Source organism: Lepisosteus platostomus, chromosome 6 (assembly GCF_059453375.1).
Source record: "Lepisosteus platostomus isolate fLepPlt1 chromosome 6, fLepPlt1.hap1, whole genome shotgun sequence".
Lineage (NCBI taxonomy): Eukaryota > Metazoa > Chordata > Actinopteri > Semionotiformes > Lepisosteidae > Lepisosteus > Lepisosteus platostomus.
In genome coordinates this window covers 30790462-30817917 of record NC_142616.1, presented here as the reverse complement: position 1 = coordinate 30817917, position 27456 = coordinate 30790462, and the positions used below count along the sequence as shown (strand labels likewise).

Sequence of the window (27456 nt, the reverse complement as noted above, 5' to 3'; positions counted from 1 at the left end):
CACCAGCTATCAGTGGGGAGAAGAACAGAGTAATGAAGGCAATTCAGATGGGGATGATTAATCCATGATTTTTACTGTACATCAAAACGGAAGGTCGGCACCTTTTTACAGTATAGTGTCCCCATCACTATACTGGGGCATCAGGACCCACACCGACTGCAGGTGCCTCCAGCAGCAACCTTAGCTTTCCCAGAAGGTCTGCCATCCAGGTGAGCTGCAGGGCGATATAGCTGGTGGCCTGTAGAGAACATAGACAGAACCTTGGGTACAGTACATCCGTTATCCAGATGTGCACTCATGACAGCGCTCCTGCTCAGCATGTATGAGGAATGGCAGGAGTCTCTGTCCACGTGGTGGAATGACACTGTCACATGCTTGTATTGTCGAGGTACAATCCTCATTTGGCTGGAAGAGGAAAGAGATTATGTTCTGGTGTGGAACTTGCCCGAGGGCCACAGGATTTCTAAGTATTCCCACCTTCAGAATTTCAAGCATGAAAAAACATGCTACTGGTCTCACTTGAATGAAATACACAATAGACTTATCAGCATTCTCTTTTAAACAAATTATTTTTAAGAATTGTATGAGTGTGTAGTTTACATGGAATTTTGATCTTACATATTTTATTGCTATTTAGTGACAGAGATTGCAAATCGTAATACGCCTACTATGGCAAAAGAAACAGCAACATGAAATGTATGTTTCTGAAAGGATTATTTTATATACTTTCAGGATAGTTCATATTGTGAGTTATTTTATTCACATCTTCCTGTTTGCCTGTTTCTTTTACACTCAAACTAACACATTCAGCTATTACATTTGAATAATTTACAGGAACTTCGATACTTTCAATACATTTATGTGAGCTTGTTCACGTCCCTGGTGGGCTTTCTTTCTCGGGTGGCTACAGTGTGAAAATCTGTGAAAGTTTTTTTCAGTAAAGTGCACTTGACGTTTCACTTTTCCCGATGTTCATTTTCGGATACACTCCCAGCTCACCTCCTTCAGATTTTTAGCTCCGCTGATTTTTAAATTCCTCAATAAACCGTAGCTTAATAAAACACTGCTGTGGCATGAGACTTCAGAAAAGCACAGTTGCACGTAATCATGTTTCTGATGTGGGATAAACGACATGAATTTACACATCAGTGGATAGGGTTTGAGAGAGAACAACGGGGAAGCCCTAACTACCCAAAACCTTCACCAGAAACCGTAAAAGTGGAAAACTCCTTGTTCTTTTTCAGGTTCTTAAAAAAGCTATCCTGCATCGGTACATTTGCCGTGTCCAGCAAGGGAAAACAAGGCACACATTTGCGTTTCAGACTGGTCACCAGAAAAGTGCGTCTGTCCGACCCTGGAACTGGATTCTAACATTGTTTCGGTGGGTCCTGTCCGTTACGTAATTGAACTTTTAGTTTAGAGATCAATCTTTCATGGCAAAGTGCTGTGTCGTGAAAAGAAGATACAGAATACTTTACCTTAACTTACCTTTTAAAATGGACCAATTTGGACCATTTTAGCAATTCGGGCAAAAGGGTTTATTTGAGTTACTAATAATGTTTTATACGTGATTTGTAATCTTCGGAATCGGTCGTTCAGTTAAATGTTCAATCGTAGTAGAAGTCGAAATTAAAAGAAAGAAAGGACCAGGAAATGGTGTTAGGAGGCCCCGTGTTGAGCTCCAGATGAGGGTGAGACTGCAGCCTGTGCGCTTTCAAAGCCTTCTTAATGATCCAGGCGACTTCATTTAGAGTCACTCACCAGTACAGTACATTAGTTTGACAGAACTCCCGTGTTGAATGTACAAAGGTCGTTAACACCTATAGTTTACAGTACATGAACTTGCTGTCAGATACCGCTGCAAATCAGTGGACACACAGACCTGGGCTTTCTACACCCTGGTCCTGCACGACCGCTCTCTAAGCTCTCAGTCGCTCAGACTTTACCTTAGTTTGTTGAACCATATCGATGACAATCATTTTTAATTGGGACGTGTTTCCAAAATGGTCTAAATTGGCAAGGGCACATTTTATTTAGAATATGATGGCACATAGTTGATTGAAAGTTCCGCTGGAACGAAAACCTGCGCATCTGTACACCAAGACCTTGCGAAACTTAGTGATGTACTCCAGAGACAGACAGCCAGGAAGTTAGTATTGAATTCCAGCGCAGGTCTGCATTTCAGTTAGGATGCTAAACGTTAAAGCAATTTTCTATTGATTAAGTCTAAGTCAGGGTTTTGCTAAATAAAGATCGGTTTATTTTATTCATTTCTTATATATAAAGAAACGCCGGCGTCTTAGTCAGCACCGTACACGTCTCGCTGAGCATAGTGGTTCATGTTCCAAGGCTGAATAGAAAAGACCTGTCGACAGCACAATTACAATAATGCGCTCCTATCGACACGGCTCCGTTGGTCCGCTTTTATCCTTACGATGCTTATCTCTCATGAAGCACTTAAAATATCTAGATCTGTTCACAGAACCACAAACATGTCATAACGGTTTTTCCAATTATTTCAAGTATTATTATTGTTGTTGTCGTTGTTGCTGTTGTTGTTGACAGTTTACCAATATTCTTTGCTTAAAAAGTATACGGAGGCTCTTATGGTTTATGACTGAATTGATTTTATTCTTCTTTCTAAACTACAAGATATACGACGAGAGAGTTCTGCGAATTATACACCTTTTTCAATGAAGACCACGACTCTATGTATGAACTTTATTGAGGTCTGCACACAAGACTGTCGAGAAGAATTAGTTTTCTGCCGACTCAAATGTATTCAGTCATGTGGGAAACTTTTTTTCTTTCGTATATAGCGGCCTAATTGTAATAGTTGTCATTGTTGCTATGAAATGAAACAGTACACCGTGTATATTGGGAGTCGAAAAAGGAGCTTGAATCTTAAATCCACTCGCAGAACAAAATCAATACTGCAGCAGAGCACATTACAGCGCCCCTGGTTACGCGATTCACACTTAACAGATTATGAACTGGCTGCTCGGTGCGGCGCTTAATTAAAACAAGTGTTTTAAGGGCTTTTCGCAGAAAGGTGGATCTAAGGGCGGAGCTGAGGCTAGCAGGCAACCAATCAGCCTGGGGCTCTGCTTTGTTGGCAGGAGAGTTAATACAGACTTGAAAGTTTTGACACTTTGGCTGTTGATTGGACTAGGACGAATCTTTCTGCAATTAAGTCACACTCAGTAACAGAAGAGAGAGTTTGCCAAATCAACCTTTCTCCCGATTATTTTTTTTTTTGTACGAGCTGGCCTTTTAGATGAAGGCGCATGCTTTTATTCCAGTCCATAGGGTCTGCTAGTAGCAGTCTGCAGTTTGATCAGAACTTTAAAGAGGCAAAGTAGTGTCTTAAAGTCCATCAATGGCGCAAAGAGGCAATCCATTCTCTATCCATGACATCCTAACCCGAGGACCCGATAAGCGCGTTGCCGATGCCGTGGTTCTGGAAGCGCCGCCGCTCGGCGCGTTGGCTAGCGCTGGCGCGCAGGGGGAAGCTGCCGCCGGCACCCGAAGATGCTCGGATTCCTTCCTCTCGGATTACAGCGGGCGGCACGTCGGGAACAGCAGGGGAGACAGCCGAGGCGCGGTGGAAAGCTCTGGGATCCCGCCGAGCCCGTGCGCGGAAAGCGCGTCTCAGTTAGACCCGCAGTCCTGTGGCGAGGAGTGGACAGGGGAAGAGCCTGTGTATTCGGACTGTCATCAATACAAAGGTAGGAGCCAAATGCATTTCTGGGGATTGAGGTCAACAGTATGCCGCAGTATTTCAGGACTAACTGTTGTATTGCAGTGGACGCCCTTCTTGTTTATGATAGGGGTGGTAATAGAAAGAAACGACAAAACTGGGTAAAATCAGTTAAAGGTGTATTTTTCCTCAACAAATCTTCTTGGATTCAGAATAATCGAATGCATAATACAAAAACTATAAACAGACGTTTTACAGTGTCTCAAAAAGAGAAGTTCGAGGAACATTAAAGACATTCATTGGGCTCAGTCCGATTTCATTCTCTCACGTTTTCATGACTTTCGAAATGAGAATTGAAATGCTACTTTTGTTTTATTTTAATTTTTATCATTCTTTAAGTCCTGGTGAGTGAAGGCCTCTAAAATTCACATCCTGCTTAAAGCATACTTGAGGCCTTGACCATAATTCACCCTTCCACGCCCTTTTACAAACCATTGTAGTATTACAACCCATTGCCAGAGAACACTGGCCCTTTTTTATGGAGTTAACAAAACAGTCAATTTGATTCCTTTGGTACAAGTGGCAGAACACAATAAATACCAGAGCTTTTAAGCAATTGAATTGAACAGTAACTAAATACCCGGGAGACTATATTTAAAAGTATGACAGTTCATACATGTTTTATGTTTATAGTTGAAACACTGCGGAGCTTTGACAGAAGTGGAATTTTATAATGGCATAAACAAGATTCTAAATGCTTAGGGAGTTATCACTTGAGAGATGTATTGTGAAAACATGACAAAGTGGTTTGGCCAAAACTATGAAATAATCGCAAAGTATTTGTTTTTGATATTACAGAACACCAGGAGCACTCCGCCGTGTCAGAGGGTCAGGACAAGTCAGAGACCCGAGGCGCAGGCCAAGCCCAGCCCGGCAAGAAGCGCTCGCGGGCCGCCTTCTCCCACGCGCAGGTTTACGAGCTGGAGAGGCGCTTCAGTCTCCAGCGGTACCTGTCCGGCCCAGAACGGGCAGACCTGGCGGGGGCTCTGAAACTCACAGAAACCCAGGTGAAGATCTGGTTCCAGAACAGGAGGTACAAAACGAAACGGCGCCAAATGGCGGCTGAGCTGGCCGCCAGCTCCACACCGACAGCGGCCAGGAAAGTTGCGGTGAAAGTTTTGGTAAAAAATGACCAGCGACAGTACAGGGCTGAGGATCTGCTCTTTCCACCTGTCATCCAACTATACCAGTCCTACCAATATTACCCTTACATGTACTGCTTCCAGCCGTGGGTGTCGAACACTTCCCTGTGCGGAGGAACGCTTTAAAATAATTCCTGTTGCTGCAGACGATGGACAGACGTTTCAGTGAACCCTGCGGTACTAACACACAAGAAATCTTCAGAACATCATCATCCATCACTCGCTTTCTATTGCAAGTGAAATGCGTTGTGATATCCAACCAGACGTCAGATTCACGATGGAGAAGCTTTATGCTTCAGTCCGCTGACTTGAGCAGACTTTTAGGTTTTAGAGTGCGTTTGAACATTTTTGGAACATAGTAGCCCTAATTCAAAATGCATAAAAAAAGTTTTATTGTCCGAGCTTTGTGGTAGTTTATCTACTGACTGGTTAAATTGTAACTAACGATTTATTTAAAAGGAACTTTGTAATACACTTGGTCATAATAAGGATAAAGTTCCGTGAGCTGTTTCTCGTAGTTCTGCATAGAATGGATAAAAAAGTACCTCATGACTTTTGTTTCCTATACTCTCTGGAGACACCAAATTAAGGACTCGAATTACTTTTTAAACGACTTGTTTTGCCCAATCAACCGTCCCGAAGGAATATTTGCACTTCAGTAAGTATAAAAGAGCAATATGTAAATAATTTTCTAACACTCTAACTTTGCACAGCAAGATCTTAAAATTTATTGAACGTTTTGTACATAGTCTATGACTATCGGTTTGACTATTCTGTGACCAGTTTCTACATTTTTCATTAAAGAGAAATAAAAACAAATCTAACAAAGAAATCAAAACTGAGCACAAAGATCAAACTGATCCATGCCTACATTACGTTTGCTGTGATTTTGGTAAAAATGTCTTAAATATAATAAAAACGTTTTAGATAAACTATATTTCAATAAACCTCTCAATCGTGAGCATTTTATATTGCAGAGCGAAACCAAGAGTAAATGCTAAAATATTATTTCTCGGAAATTGATTACCAGTTTAAAATATAGGTCCAACAGCTTGTTTGTTTCTTTGGGTTTCGAATGATAAAAGTCGTTTCTGTGCTATAGGTGCCAATAGATTAACATAATCGATAGCTCAAACACCATCTGAGATATTTACAGAAGTATAAATGAATGTTCCGCGAGGGGTCGTTCGAACTATTTTTATTATTTTTTAAAATAATTTTAATAATTATATTTTATTTTTTATAGTATATTATAGTCTATATTATATTGAATAGACTATAGTCTATATAGACTAATTTAATATATATATATACAAATATAGTCTATATTATATTTAATAGGCACTAAGAATTTATCAGATTTAAGATAATATTGTGTATGCAGTTCATGGAATTTTCTTGAAAGAATGGCTACTAATGTCTCAGGATGCTTTACCCGGACAGTTCTTTAATCGCTATTCGTGATTAAATTTACACATTTTGAACACCGATATAAAAAAGAGCGTTAGGGTTAAAATGGGTGTTGTATAATTCGATATCTATATTTATAATTAAAGGTTTATTGACAAAAATAAACAGGTGGGTAAAAAAATCACCTAATAATTCCCGATGTGCTCACACGATTATTTTTCCTGAAACAATCGTTGAATGATATATATGCCAGTTCTGTACCTGGCGTGGGTGAGCACAGGGAAGTACGCTCAGACTGATGTGTCTTAGAAAGGCCGCCCCTTTCCACTCAGTTCAGGCCTTGGCTGGAGTGCGAGAGAGCCTGTGAGCTGTCTGTTTATTTGTCCTGGACGACAGGCCCTGAGGTCGGTCGCTTCTGAGGTGGGTTTCATTCTCCCACGTGATCTGTCACTGGACTTCCAGGTGTGAAATGCCCTAGTTTGGAAAAATATATAGATTTTGGAAAAGCTGTGAGGATTACAGCGTTGTGTTTGGGTTGTAAAACAGATTCCTTGCAAAGCCGTCTGAATTATTCCCACAAAAGGGCTTCAAATAAGTCGGCATTGGTGATGGTTACAATTAGACTAAAAATACACTTAGGGCATGTCAACAGGGTATATGTCGATTAACGATTCATGCAGGTTATCGTGTGTTGACGAACTAAACTCTGGTGCAGTTAAAGAGTTTTAAAATAGTTTGGTAAATAATCATTATACACATAAGACTTTCAAGATGCCATACGAAGCTTTATATTAACTCACATACCGTACGTATTTATATGATACTTTAAGACGTGTCTTTTTGTTATTCTGAAAACCAGGCATAAACATCTGCATTGTAGATGTTTTATGGGTGTTTTTATTACTGAACAAAACACATCCTACACGACTTGCAGACCGAGCGCAGTTGATTCATTTGTCTTTTTTTCTCCCAAGTCTGTCGACGTCTTTTATGTTACATTATTTATTTTCCAAAAGGCAACAGACCCGTGAGGGCCAGTGTTATAGGCAGCAGAAGCACGTTCTGCAGGGGGAATGACAGACTGAGTATTATTTTAGTATCGAAGCGGTACTAAATAAAAATAAATACAGTTCGCACTCCACAAGGTATTGAGAAAAAAGAGTGTTGATGCGAATTCCAGTATTTCGGTGTTTTTTTTAATACAGGCTGAGTGTTTTAAAGTATAATCAATTGATTAGAGACTTCGAAGGTTCAACCGTAGGCACTGGCTTACGGCTCTGGGGTCCCGGGTTCGACTGCCAACCCGTCTCTGTGGAGTTCGCATGTTCTCCTCGAGGTCGTGTGGGCGTATTGCGCTTTCCTCTCCCAGGAATCGACGTAAACCAGAGCAGACAACTCCTTGCTTCAGTCATGGTTTCAAATCCAAGTTAATTAATTCCAAGTTCACGCAACGCCACAGATCGTAAGAATTGGCCGAAATAGGAATGAGTTTGGGGTTGGGGTAGAAGTACATATGTTTACAATGCAATATTTTTAAAAATTAAAGCCTCGACAAGCATATAAATTGCGGAAATATTTACATTGTTGGATGACGGTCTCAAAAAGGCTGATGGATATACCGAGGTAGGTATAGGCCTACTTCAAATAAAATAAACTATTAATATTTTACTAGATTTATTTTTTTTATTTCAAATTTTAAGTACAGGTTTTCGTTGCCTACCTCAAATCCAATAACTTCCATTCTTTGACCAAATATCACTAAAAAGATTAATCTTTGTAGTTGGACTGGTGTTGTAGAGGAAATTCATTGTACTGTGATGTACACATTTTCTGCTCCAACATTTGGATTTTATGCACATTACCTCGTGTTAGCGTTTTTGTATGCTGTGTCATTTTAAATGTTTTTAGTGTGTCATGCAACCATTTCCCTGTATTATTTTTAATACAGCTATCTAATCCCCCAATATCTGGAAGACATATTGGCATGTATTGCAGGTAAGCGCTGATCACAACCTAGAACCTATACCGGAGGCACAGTGACCAACGCGGGACTTAAAAAAACACTTCTGGTAATTGATTATGATTCTCTTCCATACCAAATTAATAAAAATAAAAAAGAAAAAAGAAATTAAAATATATTTAAGTTACCTTGTATATGCATTAGGTTCAGATGAAACTTGACCTACACGACAGGGTCAATCAATTGATTCGCTCTTCGGTGCCTCTTCAAAGTGAAGTGACATTTCAACGAAGGAGCTCCGATTAGTCTCCGAAATCGGCCTGGTCAGAACATGAAAGGCAATACAGTACAGTACTACTTGAACTCTGTTCTGTTCATCGGGGTCTCTGTTTGGAAAAAAACTGACAACAGTAAAGGTGAAAAATAACATTATGTACACTGCGCCGCGATTCGCGTGGAAGGTTTTGCAGCATTGAAATGATTAAAAAACGCACACAGGACGAGAGCATTTAGAACATTTGCTTCACGATTTATGACAAACAGGATAAACCGTCAAGGCATCGACGCAAAGGGTTCATTGATTACTACAAAATAACTACGCATTTTGATTGTGATGAAATAGTGTCAGTGCTTGAAGGAGATTTATAATAACGATTTAAGGCTCGTCTTTGTCTTCAAAGCGTTGAACTATTTCAATATAGATCGGTGTTGACCATTCATTTCTTTCTCTGGCAGAGATAAAAAAGTGTTGCACTCACTCCACCCTCCTGTTTTAATCGCAATCAGAAATATTGATACATGATTAACCTACAGTTCGTGTTGTTTATAAGAATGACGTTTATGGAGTCGTGTGGGCTAGATCTTCGAAGAGCAGAAAAAACAATGAACGCTGCTATTAATAATGAGCAGCGGATTGTGAAATCGCATTTTCATGGCTCACATCAATATCAGTTTTTGTTCATCGTTACACATAGTTCAGTTAGAAGTAGGTGTTCTATACTTCTAGATCAGTCTGAAAACAACCTGTTATTACATTTGATTTAATAAGTACAACTGAACTAATTCAGTTGCCCCAGCGGCCAGGATACAATGAGCTGCTGTAGAACTCAACTCACCTCCTATACATTCTGATTTGTTTCCATTTTCTCATGGTCTTTCTCACTGTGCTCGGGACACTTTAAACGAAAATACTCTTCTCGTCGTTTCCTCTTTGCATTCGTGTTTAACGGGATGCAATGCATTCTAGCTTACGGCGTTGAATAACCATTTTCTTATTCGTTAAAGCATCCATTCGTCACCCACAATGCTTTTTAAAGAAATGTATGCAATTTCCTTCTTCACACACAGGAGAACTTTATTAACTAGATTGACGTTATAAACCTTTATTTCACCAGATAAGTCAATTAAAGACACCATTATCGAAAATGACCAAGTGACGCATTTACACAACAGGGTGCTCTTTATGCAAGCCCTACGAGCTGAGTACCGTAAAGATTATAATTACCCTTTGTTTTCCACCCAGGATTCGAGCCCACAATCTTTTAACTACAACCGCAAATCACTAGTTATTGCGCCACGTAAGAGACATTTAAAGAAAATCTACTGAAAACATTTAACATTCTGATTGGCACGATTCATTTAAGCTAGAGCGCAGTGTCACACGATAATACGTAAATTAAGAGCATTAAAACTTGGATTGAGTTGAATAATAATTGTGATTTCGTTTTCAAATAAGATGAGGAACCAAATATTTATTTTGCATCCCGATTTAGATATTCGTTCGGCACTTCTTTCGCTAGAGAAGACAGCCTGTTGATTTTAGTTCCGAAATGTCGTTCTTCTGTATAATGTTGTAATATAAAATGTCAACGTCTGTGTAGAATTTTGTAATATAAAATGGACGCATTGATGTGTTATTACTATTTATAATGGTACTACGACGTTTCTCCATCATCGCTGTATTTTATCATCTTCACGACTGAACAAAACAATTCAAATCAATGTCTCAAGCGGAAACTACGGTTAGTCGTATAGTCGAATAATCAAGTCCTATTAATGCTCTGCACTTCATAAAGTATTATTTTTATTGAAATGACAGCTGAACACTCAGGCAACTGACTAAACGTTTGGTTTGGGTAACTTGAAATACTCGTTTTTCACAATATTTGTGCAATCTTAAAGCAGAAGAAACAAAATAATAACAAAAATAATAACGTATGATATCAGCATTTAATTAACATCCATGACTGAGTTGAAAGCTGCCTTTTTATTTTGTATTTTCGAAAAGCTTTTATATAAAAAGTATTACAAAATTAATCTGATGTAAAGACACCTGACAGTGAAGGTGTATTATTGACCGAAGGATGCAGGCGAACACATTTAAACCCGGAGACAGGCTTGTAGAAGAAACACCACTGTCGAAACCCCCACACCAAACCCCAACAGGCTACTTCTACAGTTTGACAAGATGTCAGCGCGGAAAAACAACCCAAAAATATTCTATGTGATTCCGAACACTATTCTAATTCTTAATACTATAAGTGACAATAATTTATTTTGGTTTCAGGGCCGGCGTGTCCCTAGACAGACTCGGAGCTCAAAGTCAGTCAGCAATGCAAATGCGAATAGAGATTAACTGGAAACATTAACACACACACAAGCAGCAGTGTATTCAGTTGTTGTTTCATGCGCAGCACTTGCCACATGAAGGTTTTCTTCTATTTTGCCTTTTTTTACGGATGTGATTCGGGTGACTGTCGTGCTCAATCACAATTTGACTGGGAGCCACATGACTAGAAGCTCTTAGACTACTGGACCACACAAGGCCTGCGCGGCGGCAATTCAAATATCTACACTTGTATACTATCTACACTTGTATACCAGAAAACGCGAATGTTCTGCCCACTATTTCTCCATCCCCGTGTTCTCCATCAAAGGGCATTTCGAAGCAATGATAGTAACTCTTCTCTGTCCGTGAATCTCACCCCTCCCTTTCATGCAGAATAGTGAGCCCACAGGTTCCCGAATCAGGACCGAACTGCTGGCTTACCCGCCACGGTGGTCTATGTCTATGGTGAGTCCGACACCGCAGCGTTTGACACTTCCTGTGTACGACATGGGCCTGGTTAACCAGCTGTGTACTTGCACACTAATGAAACAACATCCGGGACCCCGAAAACCCTGGGAGTGCTAATCGAAGATTGAACTTGAACTTCACAAAAGAGCCTGCGGTTGAGGCACTAGGGGGGAAAAAAGACATTTCCAAATGATGTTTTTTCTCGCTCACATACACTTAGCAAGAGGTTTCAACGACAGAATAGCAAACTATCTTTATAAATCTTTAGTCAACAAATATTTAAATGCATTTTTTCGATTTCTATTTTGCCGTCGTTGCTATGTAATGTAAGACTGCGATATAAACGTTAGACGTAATGATACATCTTTATGTGACAGACTTCTTGTACTGTTCCACAAACGGGGAACAACAATTAAAAACAACACGGAAATTAAGTTGTCCTGGGCTATTTAGAAATTGTGATTTATTGTGTGTGAGTGTACTGGTTAACGTTGTCAACATTTAGTTTTCAGTCTCTTCAAATTACATTATTCTCTTTTGGTATTTAGTGTGCCAGACCACAGCTCCAGGTAAATGACAGCTGGAATGATTTAACACGCTTTTTACTTTTCGTCTGCGGACAAGTAACTCTCTCCCCTTAGCAGCGCCGCGGCACGACTCAGCGAGCATCAATGGGCCACATCGGTATTGCTCAACACTGGCCAGCTGCAACATAACACCCGTTCTCCAGAAGCACAACAAAACCGCACGGAAGATAAATGAGCGAGCTCTCAGCGATTAACACCAGCCAACTGATCGGTTATTTTATAAAGACCGCGTTCAATGCTAAGCCAAGTTGCTAAAGTATAGCAACGCCCATGCTTCTGTGTTACTTTTAACAAGGCAGATCAGTTCTTTTTCAATTGACATCGCTATGTACAGCTGTGTAAGGGTGCTTTCACAGAAAGAGAGCTTTGAGGGGGCTTAAAGAGAGCAAGGGGAGCAATGCGGAATTTTAGGGAATGATGACAGATGGAAAAGCGATTTATGGGAGCGTGCTCTGTCTGTTAGACAGAAGAACATTTTACCGAGAGCGCTGAATAACAAATGTTCAGTCTCGTTTGTTTATATTTGGCTGGGGAGGGGGGAGCCCAGGTTTTTAAAATGAATGTGGATGTGCCGGAGTTTGTTTTCTCACCTGCACTATGCTTGAGTGCCCGTGAACTACATCAGTCTTGTGCAATGCTTACAAAACAACGTGGCGAAACACCTCCCAAGAAAAGTGACAGATGACTGTATTGTATGTTTGCATCAATTCTTCCTCTTACACTATCAGTGTTCCATTTTTATTGTGCTCTTCTAGTTATTTTGTTGTATCAAGGCCTCAGAGCTCTGTTCAGGTTAAAGATTTGTCAGTGAAAGCTACACCAGGTGAAAGTTTTTTGGGAATCACACATCCTCACCTTACTCAGCTCCTCCTTTCTCTTTCAGGGCTCTCTCGGGGCTCTGAGAGGAGAACGAGATCTTGTCCGAGGCACCCCTGGAGTTCCGGGCAGTTTGCTGAAGAGAAGGATTACGCAAGGATTATGAAGAGCTGAAAGGCATTGAAGGCAATGGCTTTGGCCATCGCGTTCATATAGGAAAGGTAGCAACAGGAGTGTCAGCTCTCCCGCACTAGAACAGCCTGATCTGTCAGTACAGATGCCCATTCAGACGTGTATGTGCTACTATTATTCATCAGAGCATCTTCCCTGCTTGTAAACAGCATTTATAAACTGAAGTAGAATGTTATCATTAACCATTTCATTCATCTCAGATTTGGGTTCTGCATTCAATATCCAAATTTAAGGCTGGAAAATGTTAATCCTGTTGTAACATCATATAACTTTTTTAGGTACCTTCCTTATATAATCAATGAGTAAACTATGTGTTCCCATGTCTACATCAGATGGTCTATATAGCATGTACCTTTTCCCAGCCATTCAAATTGATATTTCCCAGTTACCTCAAACAGATTAAAATCTGCTGGAACCCTCCTGCTTATAAGTCATTTTTGATATATAGTTTCAACTCATCAGGTTTTCTATATTCATTTCCATCAATCTCCCCTTGCCAGATTCCAGATATTCCTGTAATGTATTTAAATCAAATATTTAAATAGTGTTTTAAAAATGGAAATTAGCAGAAAAAAGATTGTTTAAACATTTGGTGGAGTGTGGGATCAATTCAGAAAGAAACGCTCTAGTTAAAGGAAACTGTAGTTAAATAGCATAAAACAGACTAACTCAAAATACTATTTACATCTGTGTAAGTGGCGTCGTTTTCTTCTCTGCAGACTCTGTGACTAACATGTTTACCAGACTTACAGCTGAGAGACCTGCCCACATTACCAAGTCCTTCTGTGCTCATACTTTATCCCCCTCTGGGCTTCCTGAAGTCAAGCCTACAGTGCAAGTGGGCATGGCTCTAGAATAGCTATCAGCAACTGGCACCACCCTGCACCCAGATTACATAAAATAGAGACACAGCACTTTCAGAATAGGTTTGTACTCAACAGCTGGATAATTCAGTCCGATTCACATAAAAAATATCATTAAGAATTTTTATTACTGATCCTAAATCATTCATTACACTATCTTACTTTTAAATGCCATTACCACCACATTTAAATACAAACGGTTTTTAAAAATCTTTCAATTTGTAAATAGAGTTTTGTTAAACATTTTTTTCTCCACAATTTCACCACCCCGTGCAAGTTTCCAGCGTGCCTATGTGGATGAGCTGGCCGTGTGCGCTGGACACAGACCTCACCAGCCAACTTAACAGTGAGTTTGCGGCTGCCAGCGTCTCTGAGCTTGGAGGGAGTGTGACAGTCTAAACTGGTGTCAGTTATTATTAATCTTTAAAATATTCCCCTTGAAGGTTATTGGTTATTGACAATTACAATTGGAAAAAAATGCAGAAATGCTTGGAGTAGTATTTTGTTCTTTGACGTTCATTGAATACAGTGTAAATCGAATGGATCTTTGCTCATTACACATACTAAAAGCTTTAAGAACTATACCATTTTTGTAAATTGTGGAAAGCTAAACACACTTAAAAGTATGTCCACAGAAAGTCAGATTCAGGCAATTAAAATAATTCAGTCCATGCACTGATGCAAAACAGCCCAGTGAAGTAAATACAAAAGGATAGGTAATCAAATCGCAGTTGAAATATGTCTTGTTTAAACACAGTGTTTGTTTAGCACTTTGACAAGTGAGTAGACCACAGAAGTGCATGAAAATATAATCTGACTGTATGAATTGGGGTGGTTTCTTTCATTAAATCACTCCTCAGGTTTCTGCATAGTTCCTGCTGAGCTCAAGGACGCCAGACACAGAACATGAAGGCAACAAGAATCACAGTTTGTTACCATGATGCCCTGGTTCAATCGAAACACATCTCTTCTTAAACAAGCAAAGGGGTTTACCTACTCCATCCGTTTTGAGACTTTTATGAAGCAGTCAAATATGAATAAGAGTCAGTGTATCAGGAGACAACATGGAGTTGAACTCATTCCTACTCAAGGACGTGTCACCAGTTACTGAATCTAAGAGTTAAAAACATTTATTGTCAGATGATTAAAGCAAATACAGTATATCTTATGTCTTTGTGTTATCTTCATTTTTATTAAGACATTAATGTTTTAGTTCAGGTGGGTAGCTGCGTCAGTGCAAAGGAACAAGTAACAGGTTTATTCCATGTTGAAAAAAAGAAGAAAGCAGAAGAAAGCACCTGAAGAAGGCTCCACGGCCGAAACATGTTTTCTTTCTTCTTTTTTTTCAGCATGGAATAAACCTATTACTTGTTCCATTAATGTTTTAGGCCTAACATATGAGTCTACAGCCCAGCCAAAGGGGCTCACAGTAATGTATGCTATTGAATCAAGAGAGGCTGTATAATCCCAGTGTTGTATTGTCTTAAACACCTCTATCATAGCAGGTTTCTCAAACATATCAAGTCTGTGTTCGGGATACTGAATGCAGACTTCCCTACCCCTCTCTTTCACTCACACATGTGCTCTCCTTGTGCGCTTGTGTTTGCAGGAAGGCACTTCCAATTACTGCCAGAAGCATTTACATCTCATCTCTGTCAATCTGTATGATGCTGCATTCAAGAGGAGCTTAGAAATGAGAGCCTGTCTGTTTCTTCGTGTTAAAAGCACAAAGAACCATTGTACCAGAAGATTAACATTCAGACCGAGATATCAGACAAAATATCGCAATCTTCCTCACTTGCAAATGTTTTCTGCCACAGTTATACTCCTTCTTTTGGCCCCGCCCACTGGTATGTGACCCCCTCCCACTGGCCTGTGGCCACTCCCTCCTCTCTCCCCCTGTCTGCCTCATTTATTTGCCCTTGGCAATACAGCCTGCCCAAACCAGGACAACATGCAGCTTCTTGCAGACCCTCACCTGTCAGTCTGTGCCACAGAAAGAACCTATCCTCTGCAGTCCCTGAACCCTGCAGTTCCACCTCCATGTGGCTCCGGGTGGTTGGGGTGGAGCATGAGATCATTCTCTCTTTGCCACAGTGGAAAAACCACAAAGCATTGCCTGAATGTGTGTCTGTGTTGATATGTATAAATCAGAAGGTATGTAAACACTCATACTTTTGTCATCTCGGTGGGAGCTGAGCATCGCTCCTGCGGTTCTGGGTAATCTAACCTGAATGAGCAGATAAAGCCTCTCTCGAGGCAAATTCACAGCCTGTTCAAAGAAAGTTGCAGCTCAATTCAAGAGTCATCGTCTCCTACTTGTTTAAACAAAACGCCTGATAATTAAGCTCCCCTTTCTGACAATTAAGGAGCACTGCTGGGGATTTCAAGCCTCTCTTGCTAGAAGACTTTAATCCTTTTCTATTCAAAAATGTTTCAATTTTCTTTTAATAATTTCTGATTTATTACCACACCGCTCGGCCAGAGTGGAAGGGTAACAGATGCTCAGGGTTAGAAAAAAAGCCAGCTGTACCCACCCCGCTGCCTTTGTGTCAGTGAAACGACTGTCTGAGGCAACCGATGCACTTGAAAGGGGCAATAAGAAAAATATCTCCTGCGTGATGTGAAGTAATAGCAACTCTCTGACGAGCCTTTTGATGTGTGTGTGTTTGTGCAGATTATCACCATGTCATTTAAGTGCTTGAGGAGGTATTCAGCAAGTCCACTTGCTCTTCAAGACCTACAGTATCTGATGGGAATAGAATAGCCTTTATTTTATTATCCAGCCTCCTTGTTTTAAACAGTTGCTCCAAGCAGATTGTTAACACTGTGCTTACTTTAAAGCTGACTTCTTACCTTTTGTAAAGATCCTGGAGGTGCGAAAGGGTCCTGTGTGCTGTAAGGAGGTGAGAGTGAGGAACGCACATTGTAACATGGTCTCAAAAACTGGAAGGATTCCTGTGTGACACCGGAAGGGTCTGCAGAATTGTTTGACGCTATGCTCTCAAAACAAGCACTGCATTGTATCTGTAAGGTTCTTATTACAGCTATTTGAATGAAAGCACTTTAAAAATTAACACAGGCATCCTGCCAGAATGTACATTTTCGAAGGATTTCAAGCTTTTTGGTTGATTAAAATCGGTGCCCTGTTTTCTCTCCTTTAGAGCCAGACGATTTCACAGTCTTCCTTACAAGTGCGCCTCAACAGTAAAAATGGAGAGACTGCCATGTGATTGTGATCTGTTATGAAAGGCTGAAGGGGGGGTGAAAGGGGGGAGAACAACAGAAAAGGTGTTTAAAACTGGAGCATTTGTTTAAAAATGTAGCTGACAAGCAGTAGCGGCAAAATGTAGGAGCAGAATGAAAAAGACACAAAGTGGTGTTTTAGCTCCAGATGCTTTGTCTAATGGCACAGAGGTAATGGAGTGTGCAGCAATATGCCAGTCTCCGATTTTAACCTACTGTAAACATCTAGAGGACTCAGCTGAGGACATTTACTTAAGAATTATTAATGGAAGCTGTTTGCTTACTAAACTATGGATTTATCCTCCCTTGCAGGCAGCTGTGATGATGTTCCAATGGCACTCTCTCAGGAAGTGCGCTTAGCCACCAGGGGACTGAGGACAACTGGGGGAGGCTGGGGGAGATGGCATCTCAAATGAATGCACCAGCTTTTCAGGAGCCCTGCTGTGGGCTTTTCCAGAGGAGGACCCGGGCAGGAAACAGGCCCTGGTTAATGCTGTTGTTTAGAAAGAGCAGAGCCTCCTGCCTGACCCTGGCTCCTCTTCTGCATTAAGACCCCCTGTCTCAAGACTACAACCCACAGGACTCCTCTATCAGTTTGAGAAAGTATTTACTGATAACATCGCAACAAGGAACAATGTAAACATTTACAGACAAGACGAAAGGATCTGTCTCTCTCAGTTGAACTGCTCGCAGCCCTTACTCCCTTTTTGTGAACACAGTTATATGTACAGAAAATTCACGTGTTTAGTCCTAACCATGCTAGATCCTGGAGACATAAACCTTCGTGTTTAATTTACTGGCTTTTTTTCTATCAGGCCCCAGAGCAGCACCAGTCTCTTCACTTCAAACAGATTTGAAGAGATCTGAGCCAAGACACGTACGGACATGGGTGCGTGTCTGTTGGACAGGGCGCTTGAGAACCACGAGCAACGCCATGCTGGCCAAGTGAGAAATTCTGTCTGACCATTTACATATGTATGGAAATAATAAGGACACATATTAATTATCTCTGGCCATTTCACAATGAGAGAAAGTTGAACCGAGTCTAAATTGGCTTCTAATGCTGCTTTGTGTATGTGAAGCCAAAGCTAGCAGACACTGACAGTTCAGTGGCCCTTATTAAAGCTCAACATTGTGACACAGCAAACCTCAACCCTTGACTTTCAGGTGACTGCTTGCACTTCAACGACTCCATAACCCTGAACATGGCTCCTGTAAGGTCTAAGACGCAGATGTTTGCTCCTCTCATTGGTCAGTGATGGCTGTTCCCCATCCATGAGCCCTGAGAAGCAAGGAGCTGAAGCAGAACTGGAAGCCTGCTTAGATGGCTCTACTTTCTAGCTCTGTGAAACCCCCCCCCCATTTTCTAACTGCTTCATCCAGTCCTGGGTGGCAGGGGAGCCGGAGCCTGTCCTGGCAAGCAATGAGCGCAAGGTGGGACACACCCTGGACTAGATGCAACTCCGTCACAGGGCAAACACAGATATGCACACACTTACACCAGGGCCAATTTACCCGGATGCCAATGAGCATGTCTTTGGACTATGGGAGGAAACGAGAGCACCTAGAGAGAACAGCTGCAAACTCCATACAGATAGCACCCCAGGTCCAGGCTTGAACCCAGAACCCCTGGTCTGTGAGGTAGGAATGCTTCGTCTGGAAGAAAACAAGAAGGGCTGCCCTGCTAAAATGTACTTTATAGTGTCTCGACAGCACTAATGTATGATTATTCCCCACAAACAGGCAGAATACATTTAAATACATGTTGAAGCCTGATCAGAGTTTGTAGACTTCATTTAGTTTCATGCAGGACGTGATGCAGTAGGGTGTAAATGCAAGACACATCCATTACTTAGATTCTCTGCAAGCTTCCTGAAGCACTGGCTTGGGGCACAGGTTAGATTAGCAGGGCACCTGGAGGCTGACCTTAACAAATTGGCCCACCCGGAATATTTGTAAAAAGAGGTAATTTATGGCCAGTAGCTCAGCAGAGCAGCATTCACATAGCAGTGAGTCTGATAACCCTAACAAAGGCCTCCTATTGGTGGAGACAGCCTAGTAGATTAGAGTGCTGACATTTGAACTCACTGGGAGACTAATTGACAATTAAAAGATACTCTGAGGCTCCCATTTACACAGCTGTCTTTACAAGCACAGTGGAGGCGCTGTGTGCTGTAGTTGTTTGACACTGTAAGGAAACTGTCCTCTTCCAGACATTACACACCAAGGCAATGTAAAACTGAGTGCAGCCGGGGTGGGTGATTGTCACTATGCAGGGCTTTATAAATAACTGGAGGCAGTTTCAGAGCCCTGTTTGCAAGCAATTTACTGTAGGAGAGACAGGGGACAATCTGGCAATTTGGCATTGTTCAAATGGATTGATGGGGAGATGCCGAAGACTGCAGCTGTGTTATGGTGTTTAATGCCCTACGCACTCTAGGTCCGAGAGAAAAACCTTTTGTAATCAAAACAGATTGTTCGTTATTTACAGAAATGAGGAACTGTAAGAAAACGTGTGGTGCTCGCTAGAGCCAAGACAGGGATCTATTAGCCAAAGGAGACCTTTGTCTTGTGCTTGAGGGGTATGGAGTGGAAGTGTGGCTCAGTCATCAGAGCTAACACATGCAGTGTGGCTGGGCACTGGAGAGGAATTGTTGGCCTACTGGCTGAACCTGAGGGACAGTGTGGGTGTTTCGCAGTTGCTGCTTAAGTCAATGCCTGGTGTTAGCTCTCTCTGAATGTCTGAAATCAGCAGAACCTTTATTTAAAAAATGTTATTCTTCCCTGGGATATTGAATGAGCTGAAAACTGTGGGAACAGCTTGTCTCTTGGCAGACCTCAGTGAATATTTCTGTTTGCTTTGAGCCTTACATGGCCTGCTCGTGAGTTTTGATATCCTCAAACCTGTTACTTTTCCTGAAACTTGTTCTAAGCAGGCCTCTCCCACTCTCGCAGTTTGTAAAAGGAATTTAAATGTTTTAATTGCTGGAGACAAGAAGAGCATTGATAAGCATGGCCACAGAGCTGTACTTCCTATCTGTACTGCGATAGAGCTTCTACTTAGAACCTCTTAGCCCACATTATCAGGACCAATTTGGCACAGATTTCCTCCTCCTCCCCTTTGGAATCCAGGCCTCGTGTCCTTGTTCTTTCAGAACGCAGAGTTCAGAAACTCACCAAGGAGTGCAACCAGTCAGGTATCATGGCTGGGAGTTCAAGGACTTTCCTTAAGCTCAACCCAGTCTAAGACTCCCAAGACAATGACTGGCCTTCAACGAGAGCCATCTTTCAGGAATTCCTATCAGAGAGACATTTTTAAAATGCTTAGCTTTTCCTTCCCATCTTCCTAAAAGGGAAGGCAGCTGAAAATACTTTATTAAGTTACTTTTGTGCCTGAGAATGGAAAGCTGTGAAAATCTGATTTCCATTTCCCAGTTCTGTTTCTCGTGTATCTTTCTAGATGCCACATTGCAGACAGCAACAAGCAACGAGAACCTTGTTCTCGTGAAACAGTTGTCCAGTAAAAACAGTTGACTAAAAAACACTGTCATTACTTAATTGATACATCTTATAACTTAGCAACAACAAAAACCTGTGAAAGCAAATCTCATTTTTGTTGAAAACATTCCCTTTCATTATTCACGTGTGTGATGCCCTCTTTCCAAATGCGCAGAATGAGCAGAAGCAATGGGAAGAGCTGCACATTGGCCATAAAGGAACACTACTTCATTAAATGGGACCACAAAAATGGACCTGCAAAAAGTAGTCCCAGATGTTCAATCAGTGGCAACATTTAAACTAAAGAATGTAAGAACAGAATTCTCTTATTCTTATTGCTGAACCGCTTATTCTCTAAGCTGAGGTGGTCCATGGAAATCCGGGTCTCACTAATTATTACTGCCTGTATCTTACTGATTTGGTACTGACTCAAAAACCATGACTGCCAGGACCTGTGCTGAAGAGGGCAAAATAAGCAAGAATATACTGTAAATACAGTTTTTGCCCCAAATTTCAGATATAAGGATAAGTAGATGAAAAGATGGTATCAACTACACTCCTGGCAGATATCAAACCACATCACAAGGAGGTTTGCAAAATCCAAAACATGGGTGTATGAAAAAGGTGCTCTCCGATTTCAGTCTTGTGTGATCTGAGACTTGTTGCAAAAGTTTCCAATATAATTTACACTAATTTCATAGGAAATTCAGCTGTTAACCAGATAATTTATTTTATAAGCTTAAACACAAAATGAAAATGTATGGTGTAGTACATAGAATCCATTTAGTGGTTTTGTTATTAAATTCCAATTTTTGGTATATTCAGAAAAAGGAGTTGGATGCGTTACAATCTGATATGTTCCCACAGCAGAGCGGACCATAAGACTAGATCCCTGTAGAAAACAAAATATTTCTTTCCCTTTTGTCTCCTCATCCAACACACTGAAAGCAAATGAGCTCCGCAGTCTTAGCTGACCAGTGCTGGCAGGCTTTGGTATTCTTGTGTGACAGGAAAGCTGCAATACTTTGAGGCTCAATTTCAAAGTGTAGAAAAGCTGTTACCCATTCCCTGCATTGCACCTGAGTTCTCAGCCAAGACAAGACCTCACCTTGCCTGCCTGTCTGCACCTCGCAGGGGTGAGTGACCTACACCAGGGGGCCTGGAAGGGGCTGATGATTTGGTAAGGATCTGTCAAGGGATTCAGTGACCTTGTTTACTTTCTCAAGGAATGTATCACTCTGCAGCAAAAACAAAACAGAAGTGCAGGGGTTGGACACCTGTGCCCCCACCCAGAACTTCATTGTTTTGTACATTCTTCTGCAGATTTAACCCTTTGCCTGCCTCGGGATCCGCTCTCCTGTGGCCTTGATTTTGATGGTGAACTGCCAGCCTGTCTGGGTATTAGTGACGGGGGCAGAGAGCTGCTCTGCTGATAAATCCTCTGACAATCTGACAATGGGAGCCTTCAGAGCTGTCAGTCTGACTCTCCACAGGACAGAGCCTGCAGCTGGCCTGGCTGGGCCTGCTCTGCCCCACCTGTCTGCCTGAGGAAAGATGTCCGGCCCAAACACACCTGCTCCGCCACAGACTCACTGACTGACTCTTTTATTCTCCCCCTGCTCCGTTCTCCTACCTCTTGTCTTGGGTGCTTTAGCAGAGGAGAGTCAATGAAGGAGTGTGAATGGAAGAAGAGAAAAAATCCATCATTGTACAGAATTACTTCTATGTACATTTTTACTGATGCCCTGCAGAGCAGCAACATATCCCCTTAAAAGTGAATGCAGATTTCGGTTCAACAGTGAGACCATTAAGATCGCTTTTTTTCTTAAAGTTTTATTTTTTCTTAAAGATAGATAGATAAGACTTTATTGATCCCGAAGGGAAATTTAAACAAAGCCAATTTTTTTTATTATTTTCTATTAGATAAGAAGTATTAAGTACCCCCTTGTTGAATGAAGTGCAACTAAGCATTCCTCTTGCTACAAGAAGTGGTCCCAGTTATAAATAGAACCTGTCCCTTCTTAAAACGTCTGTGAAGATGCCTTCCTGTCTCAAGCACTCCTGGGATTCCCCAGGCCCTAGTGCCCTCCCCTGTTTTCTACGACTGGAACACTCTGCTCCATGGTATCCAGGAGAGAGACCTGGACAGATCTCTACGCCCTGCTGTGGTCCTGAGCACGATGCCATTTACATGTATTTCAGGCAGAGTGTTTTCTCTTCCTCTCTCGATTACGCAACACGGATGCAGCATGGGAAGAGCAGGTGCTCCAGACTCTCTCTGTCAGAGTGGGAACGGTAGCTATCTGCTCATGTTTCGGGACTGCTCTGTGTATGTGTGTATCTGTTAAAATTTGTCCTGTTCTTGCTTTTCAAGTAAAAAGAACCGGTCGCGCTGGTGAGTCAGCGGGAGCTCGTCATTCCTCAGATCAGTCCCTCGGGATTTCTTCCGGCATCGGGGCTCCTCTACACCTCCTGCATTCCCGCCCACAGCTCCAGCTCATAACCACCTTGCATGCTTCTGTCGGGCACACAAATACACAGCTCTGAGAGGAATCGTGTCCTTTCGTGGGTTCTTTAGTAACTTCTTTGCTGCAAGATCATCTGCAAGAGATGTGAGGTCAGCACTTCCTTGCGCAGGGCAATTGAACAGAGACAGATGTACTGCTGCACTTATTTGTTCTAAGGCCGATAGACGTCAGCGGTACACTAAAAGTTGTTACGCCATTATCATTGTTTTTTATAGCAGTACTATAAGTACAGCAGGCCCCGGTACATTTTACAGTGAACGTGGTGCGGAATTCCAATTTCAAAGACTTCAGATGGGTTGGTAATGCATGGGACCAAGTCAAGTGGTTTATACCTGTGTACTGTAGGTCGATATATGTGTATTGTGTATTATATACTATGCTAAGTTCCACACATGCTTTTACATTCTGGGTTGAGGTTGCCAAAAATATTGTGCCTTTGCAGAAACAACTGCAGAACAAATTGCAATTAATTACAATTATTATTCATTTCTGTTTTAGTGAACTGTAGTTGCCAGCGCTCCAGTTTTGTACAAAAGTGTTAAGCACAAAATTCTTAGCAACCGGCATGCTGGATAAAGAAGAACACATCTTACGGAGCTTTTACTTGGTTCTGAAAGTTCTCTCATAATGCACTGTGTGCCAATTTGACAATTTACTGCCCATAGTACCTGCTCAGTCTTCAGTGTGCCACATCAATCTACCAACCATGTCAGCCCATTGAGAGAAAAATAAATGCCTGAGCTGGCAATACTAAGAGAGGGATATTTTCTTGCTCTTGAAAATGTGTATGTGAATAGTATAAACTTCTTCTGTGTTGGGAACCATGTGCAGACATCCCCGGGGGGGGGGGGGGGGGGGTCTTCTTAACTGACATGTACTTGACTGTGTGTGAGGAAGGCCTGTGCTCTGTGGGGAGGTTTGTAATGACTTCCCTTTGACTGGAGAGCCTCAGCCAGGAGACAGCTGTGGAAAAAAAGAGCTCAGGCTGTGGATATGTTCAGCAAGAGGGTTGGGAACAGCAGGCAGGGAAAGTGGGGAGCTTTCCTGAAGAGCGGTATATCCAGTGATGTAGGTTTAGAAATAGGTTGACCCCAAAACTCAACGGACACTTTGAGAAAAATTAACACTTAACACGATCATGTGGCTTTTTCTCTTTTCAGTTCAGGTGGGTAGCTGCGTCAGCATGCATAGGCTGCAAAGGAACAAGTAATGCTGAACAGAGAAGAAAGAAAACACAACGTTTCAGCCGTGGAGCCTTCTTCAGGTTATTCTCTTTTTGTCTGTCAAAGCGTCCAGCAACCCGACCTGCCTCATGGCAGAGAGGCTGTGTGAATCAGGGTGATGTGTTCAGGCTTATGAGGTTCAGAGCAAACACATAATCTGGGCAACTGCAAAGTCATAATGAAATAAAGGAGGGTGGATGAGGTAACTACTTTTCATTTATACCGTCTTTCACAAAAGGATTATTGTATTTTAGTACTGGCTAGAGATCATTGAAAAAATAGTCTCCGGTCAGCAAACAATTCATTCTCGGCTGCGATGTGCATTTACAATTTTGAGGCATGGTAACAAAACACATCCTGTCCCACAGAGTCAGGATTATCTGGGGCCAGTTGGCACCTCTAATTAGAGGTGGGGGAAAGTTACTCCAGCAGTTACTCCATCTAACAGCACTCCTGCAGGATGCGTGGGATCTGCTGGCTGTAGAGGGATGATCCAACCCTATTCATCATTCCACAAGCAGGAAGAGAGGAAGGCCAGGGGTCTCTTCGGTTCTGCAGCATGTGTCTCATCTGTTTCTTCCTACTCCAGGCAGATATAGCAGTTTTGTCTTTGGCAACGTCTGCAATCACTCATCTACAATCCCGCTTGTAATGGTAACATTTTTACAGTAGTTTTCATGCTGTGGTGAATGTACTGCAGCTGTTCTGTCTCACGGAAGTCAGCCCAAGCCCTGACCCAAGCCTCCTGGGCTGAAGCTGCTAACTTTGGCCAAGACCTTGAAACCCTGCAAAAAGGTTTCGTGAAGAGCAGAGCACTTAAGGAGGTCACATTCTCAAGTTGTCCTGTGGGAGGCTGTGGCTTGAGGGATGTGCTGCCAGCTCCTCAGTCACTCATTTTCCTAACACAGGTGCACATCGGGGGTCTCTGACCCCAGGGCTTGAGTTTCCAAAACACCAGCTTACACGACATCTGAGTGTCAGTGAATGTGTGTGTCAGCGTGGGCTTCCAGGTCAGAACTGCAAGTGCGAATGTGTGTGCTTGCACTAGAGAGGTTGGATAGTAATGAATGGGTTTTCTGCTTTGAATGGACGTACAGATGAGAATGTCAGTGTGTGCTCAAGGGAAGGAACTCTACTGTCTGGGGAGACAGAAGCTGATGACACCGGGGCGCTATTAGATTCATCACCCTCATCGTTCACTAATTAATTTCCTTCAGGTTCCCACAGTGGGATTAGGGGGAGCACGGACAACAGAGGAAGAGGGGGTTTCATGTTTGCCTTATATTATTCAGTTTTTTTTCCGAAATAAATAAAAAAAGAAATGAGTGTACAGATGTGTGAATTTGGGACAGGACAAATGGAGGCACTACACACAACAAGAACTGCTCGATGTGTAACAGAAAAAAAGAAAACGGGTTGTTTCATAGCAGTACACCTCAGGATAAGCTAAAGCATAATGAAATGATCTTTCATTTAAACAAGGCCATCACTGCGCTCTATGGATATTGTGAATAAATCTGCCCTTTAAATGTCTGATTTGCCACTGGAAGATTTTCCTTTTGCTCAAAACTCACACCGCTCTTAATATCCCTGAAGAAGAAAAGATGTGAAGATGAGATTTTCATTGACCAATGTTTTGTATAAATGCATTAGAGTTAAGCTGCTCAAATGGTGTTAAAACAGGCTGTTAAGCATAAAAGCAATAAACCTTCTTTTTCTGCCAGAGGAACAGATTTCTGCTTCACTTTAAGATACGAGATTAGCCTGGTGATGACACGCAGACTCCTGTTTTCTGTTCGTTTTACCGCTTTCCCTTCGTCTGCAGAGATAAGTGCGACTGACCCACTAATGTGGTTTGGAGCCAAATTTATCAAGGATTATTTAGACAAGGAGGTTGTGGAAGCTTCTGCCCGCTCGCTGTAATGCATGCCGCAGCCAGACAATGGCATCCCGCCATCCCAGAGCCAGGGCCGCAGCACTCACACTGAGCACAGCCCACCTTCCCGAGCGCCGAGCCTCTGGCCAATACAGGCGGCGCGCTCGCGGCCCGCGGAGCCGGGCGCCATGCTGTCTCGTTCCGCAGGCGCTCCCTGGGCGGGGAGATGAGAGTGAAGGCCCGGGCAGGGGCTGCTAGAGCCAATCCAGACCCAGAGACAGACAAGCTGGGTCAATCTGCACGAGCGGCACTTGATTTCTCATTACCAGCAGACTTCTGGTCTTACTTTTAAACAAGAGGCAAGCCATTCTCTTACAGCAATTCAAGACGAAGAACACAAATGTGTGTGGAATACTATTATTCATTTATTTGACTGACACCTTCACCTGAAGAGACCAACATTTATGCAGCTGGGCAGTTTTGTTCCAAAGCAATCCGAGTGCTGGATTAAGTGCCTTGCTCAAGCCAGCCTCATTGCACACTTCAAGTCATAGCTTTCCTGTTACTAGCACCCAAATCAGTACTCCACACTACTGCCTTACATATAACTTGAATAGCTCGTAAACACACTGAGCTCACGTGCATTCAGTGTGCACTCAATAGGAAATAATTTGCTACTTCATATGTAAGTACACTGAAATGACATGCATCTATTAAAGTCTTGCTAAATTTATTAACTCGAAAATCTGCATGCTCCTTCTCACCACCAGCCTTGTCAGATACTGTATATCAGACTTACACTACGGCCTACACACCACGTTTCTTCAAAGGATGCCTCAGAAGCAACCAAATCACTGCTTACCAGACCTTGCACTTTGACCCTCCTGCCTCTCAGTTTCCCCACGTCCTGAGTTTAACTGCAGCGTTTTCTCATTCGCTTGCGACACAAACCAGTTTTATTGTGCAACAGCCTCTCTGCCTCCCAGTCAGCCTGTTATCTACAAGGCCACCCTGCTTGCCTTTATTTGGAACTCTCCGAAGAACAGTAGGAGTGAGGCTGTTTTTCAAATGGCACCGCTGAAAAAAAAAGAGAGAGCATAGACAAAATTATGTGGAGAAAAGTAAACAAACATAGATGCCCTGTGACCCCTCTGAGCTGGTCTTTTCTTTCCTTGGATCAGGGCACAGGTGTAGACGGTGTGGTCGAAGATCGACTCTTTTCAAAGATTGATTATTTTAAGGCTTCTTATGTTCTCTAGTGGAGGTGGAGGGGGGGGGC

The 27456-nt window shown here is 42.1% G+C and overlaps 1 protein-coding gene and 1 long non-coding RNA gene across 4 annotated transcripts; one reads left to right on the top strand and one right to left on the bottom strand.

Moving 5' to 3' along the window:
- Positions 1-208: 208 nt before the first annotated feature.
- On the bottom strand, positions 209-27456 carry LOC148661495 (uncharacterized). The gene is made up of 4 exons (XR_015939551.1): positions 27040-27456; positions 12791-12887; positions 8461-8592; positions 209-238 (listed from the first exon to the last, which is right to left on the bottom strand). It is a non-coding gene; the product is annotated as an uncharacterized LOC148661495 (long non-coding RNA).
- On the top strand, positions 2714-14974 carry nkx3.3 (NK3 homeobox 3). 3 transcript variants are annotated; one of them, XR_015939550.1, is made up of 4 exons: positions 2714-3728; positions 4559-5560; positions 12819-14152; positions 14667-14974. XR_015939550.1 is itself a non-coding variant. In XM_088635340.1 (2 exons), the coding sequence occupies exons 1-2, from the start codon at positions 3380-3382 to the stop codon at positions 5026-5028; spliced, it is 819 nt and encodes a 272-aa protein (XP_088491466.1). In that variant the 5' UTR covers positions 2714-3379; the 3' UTR covers positions 5029-5849. The 3 variants fall into 3 exon arrangements, 1 of the variants encoding a protein (XP_088491466.1); XR_015939549.1 differs by having other exon boundaries at positions 12819-14974; XM_088635340.1 differs by lacking the exons at positions 12819-14152; positions 14667-14974 and having other exon boundaries at positions 4559-5849.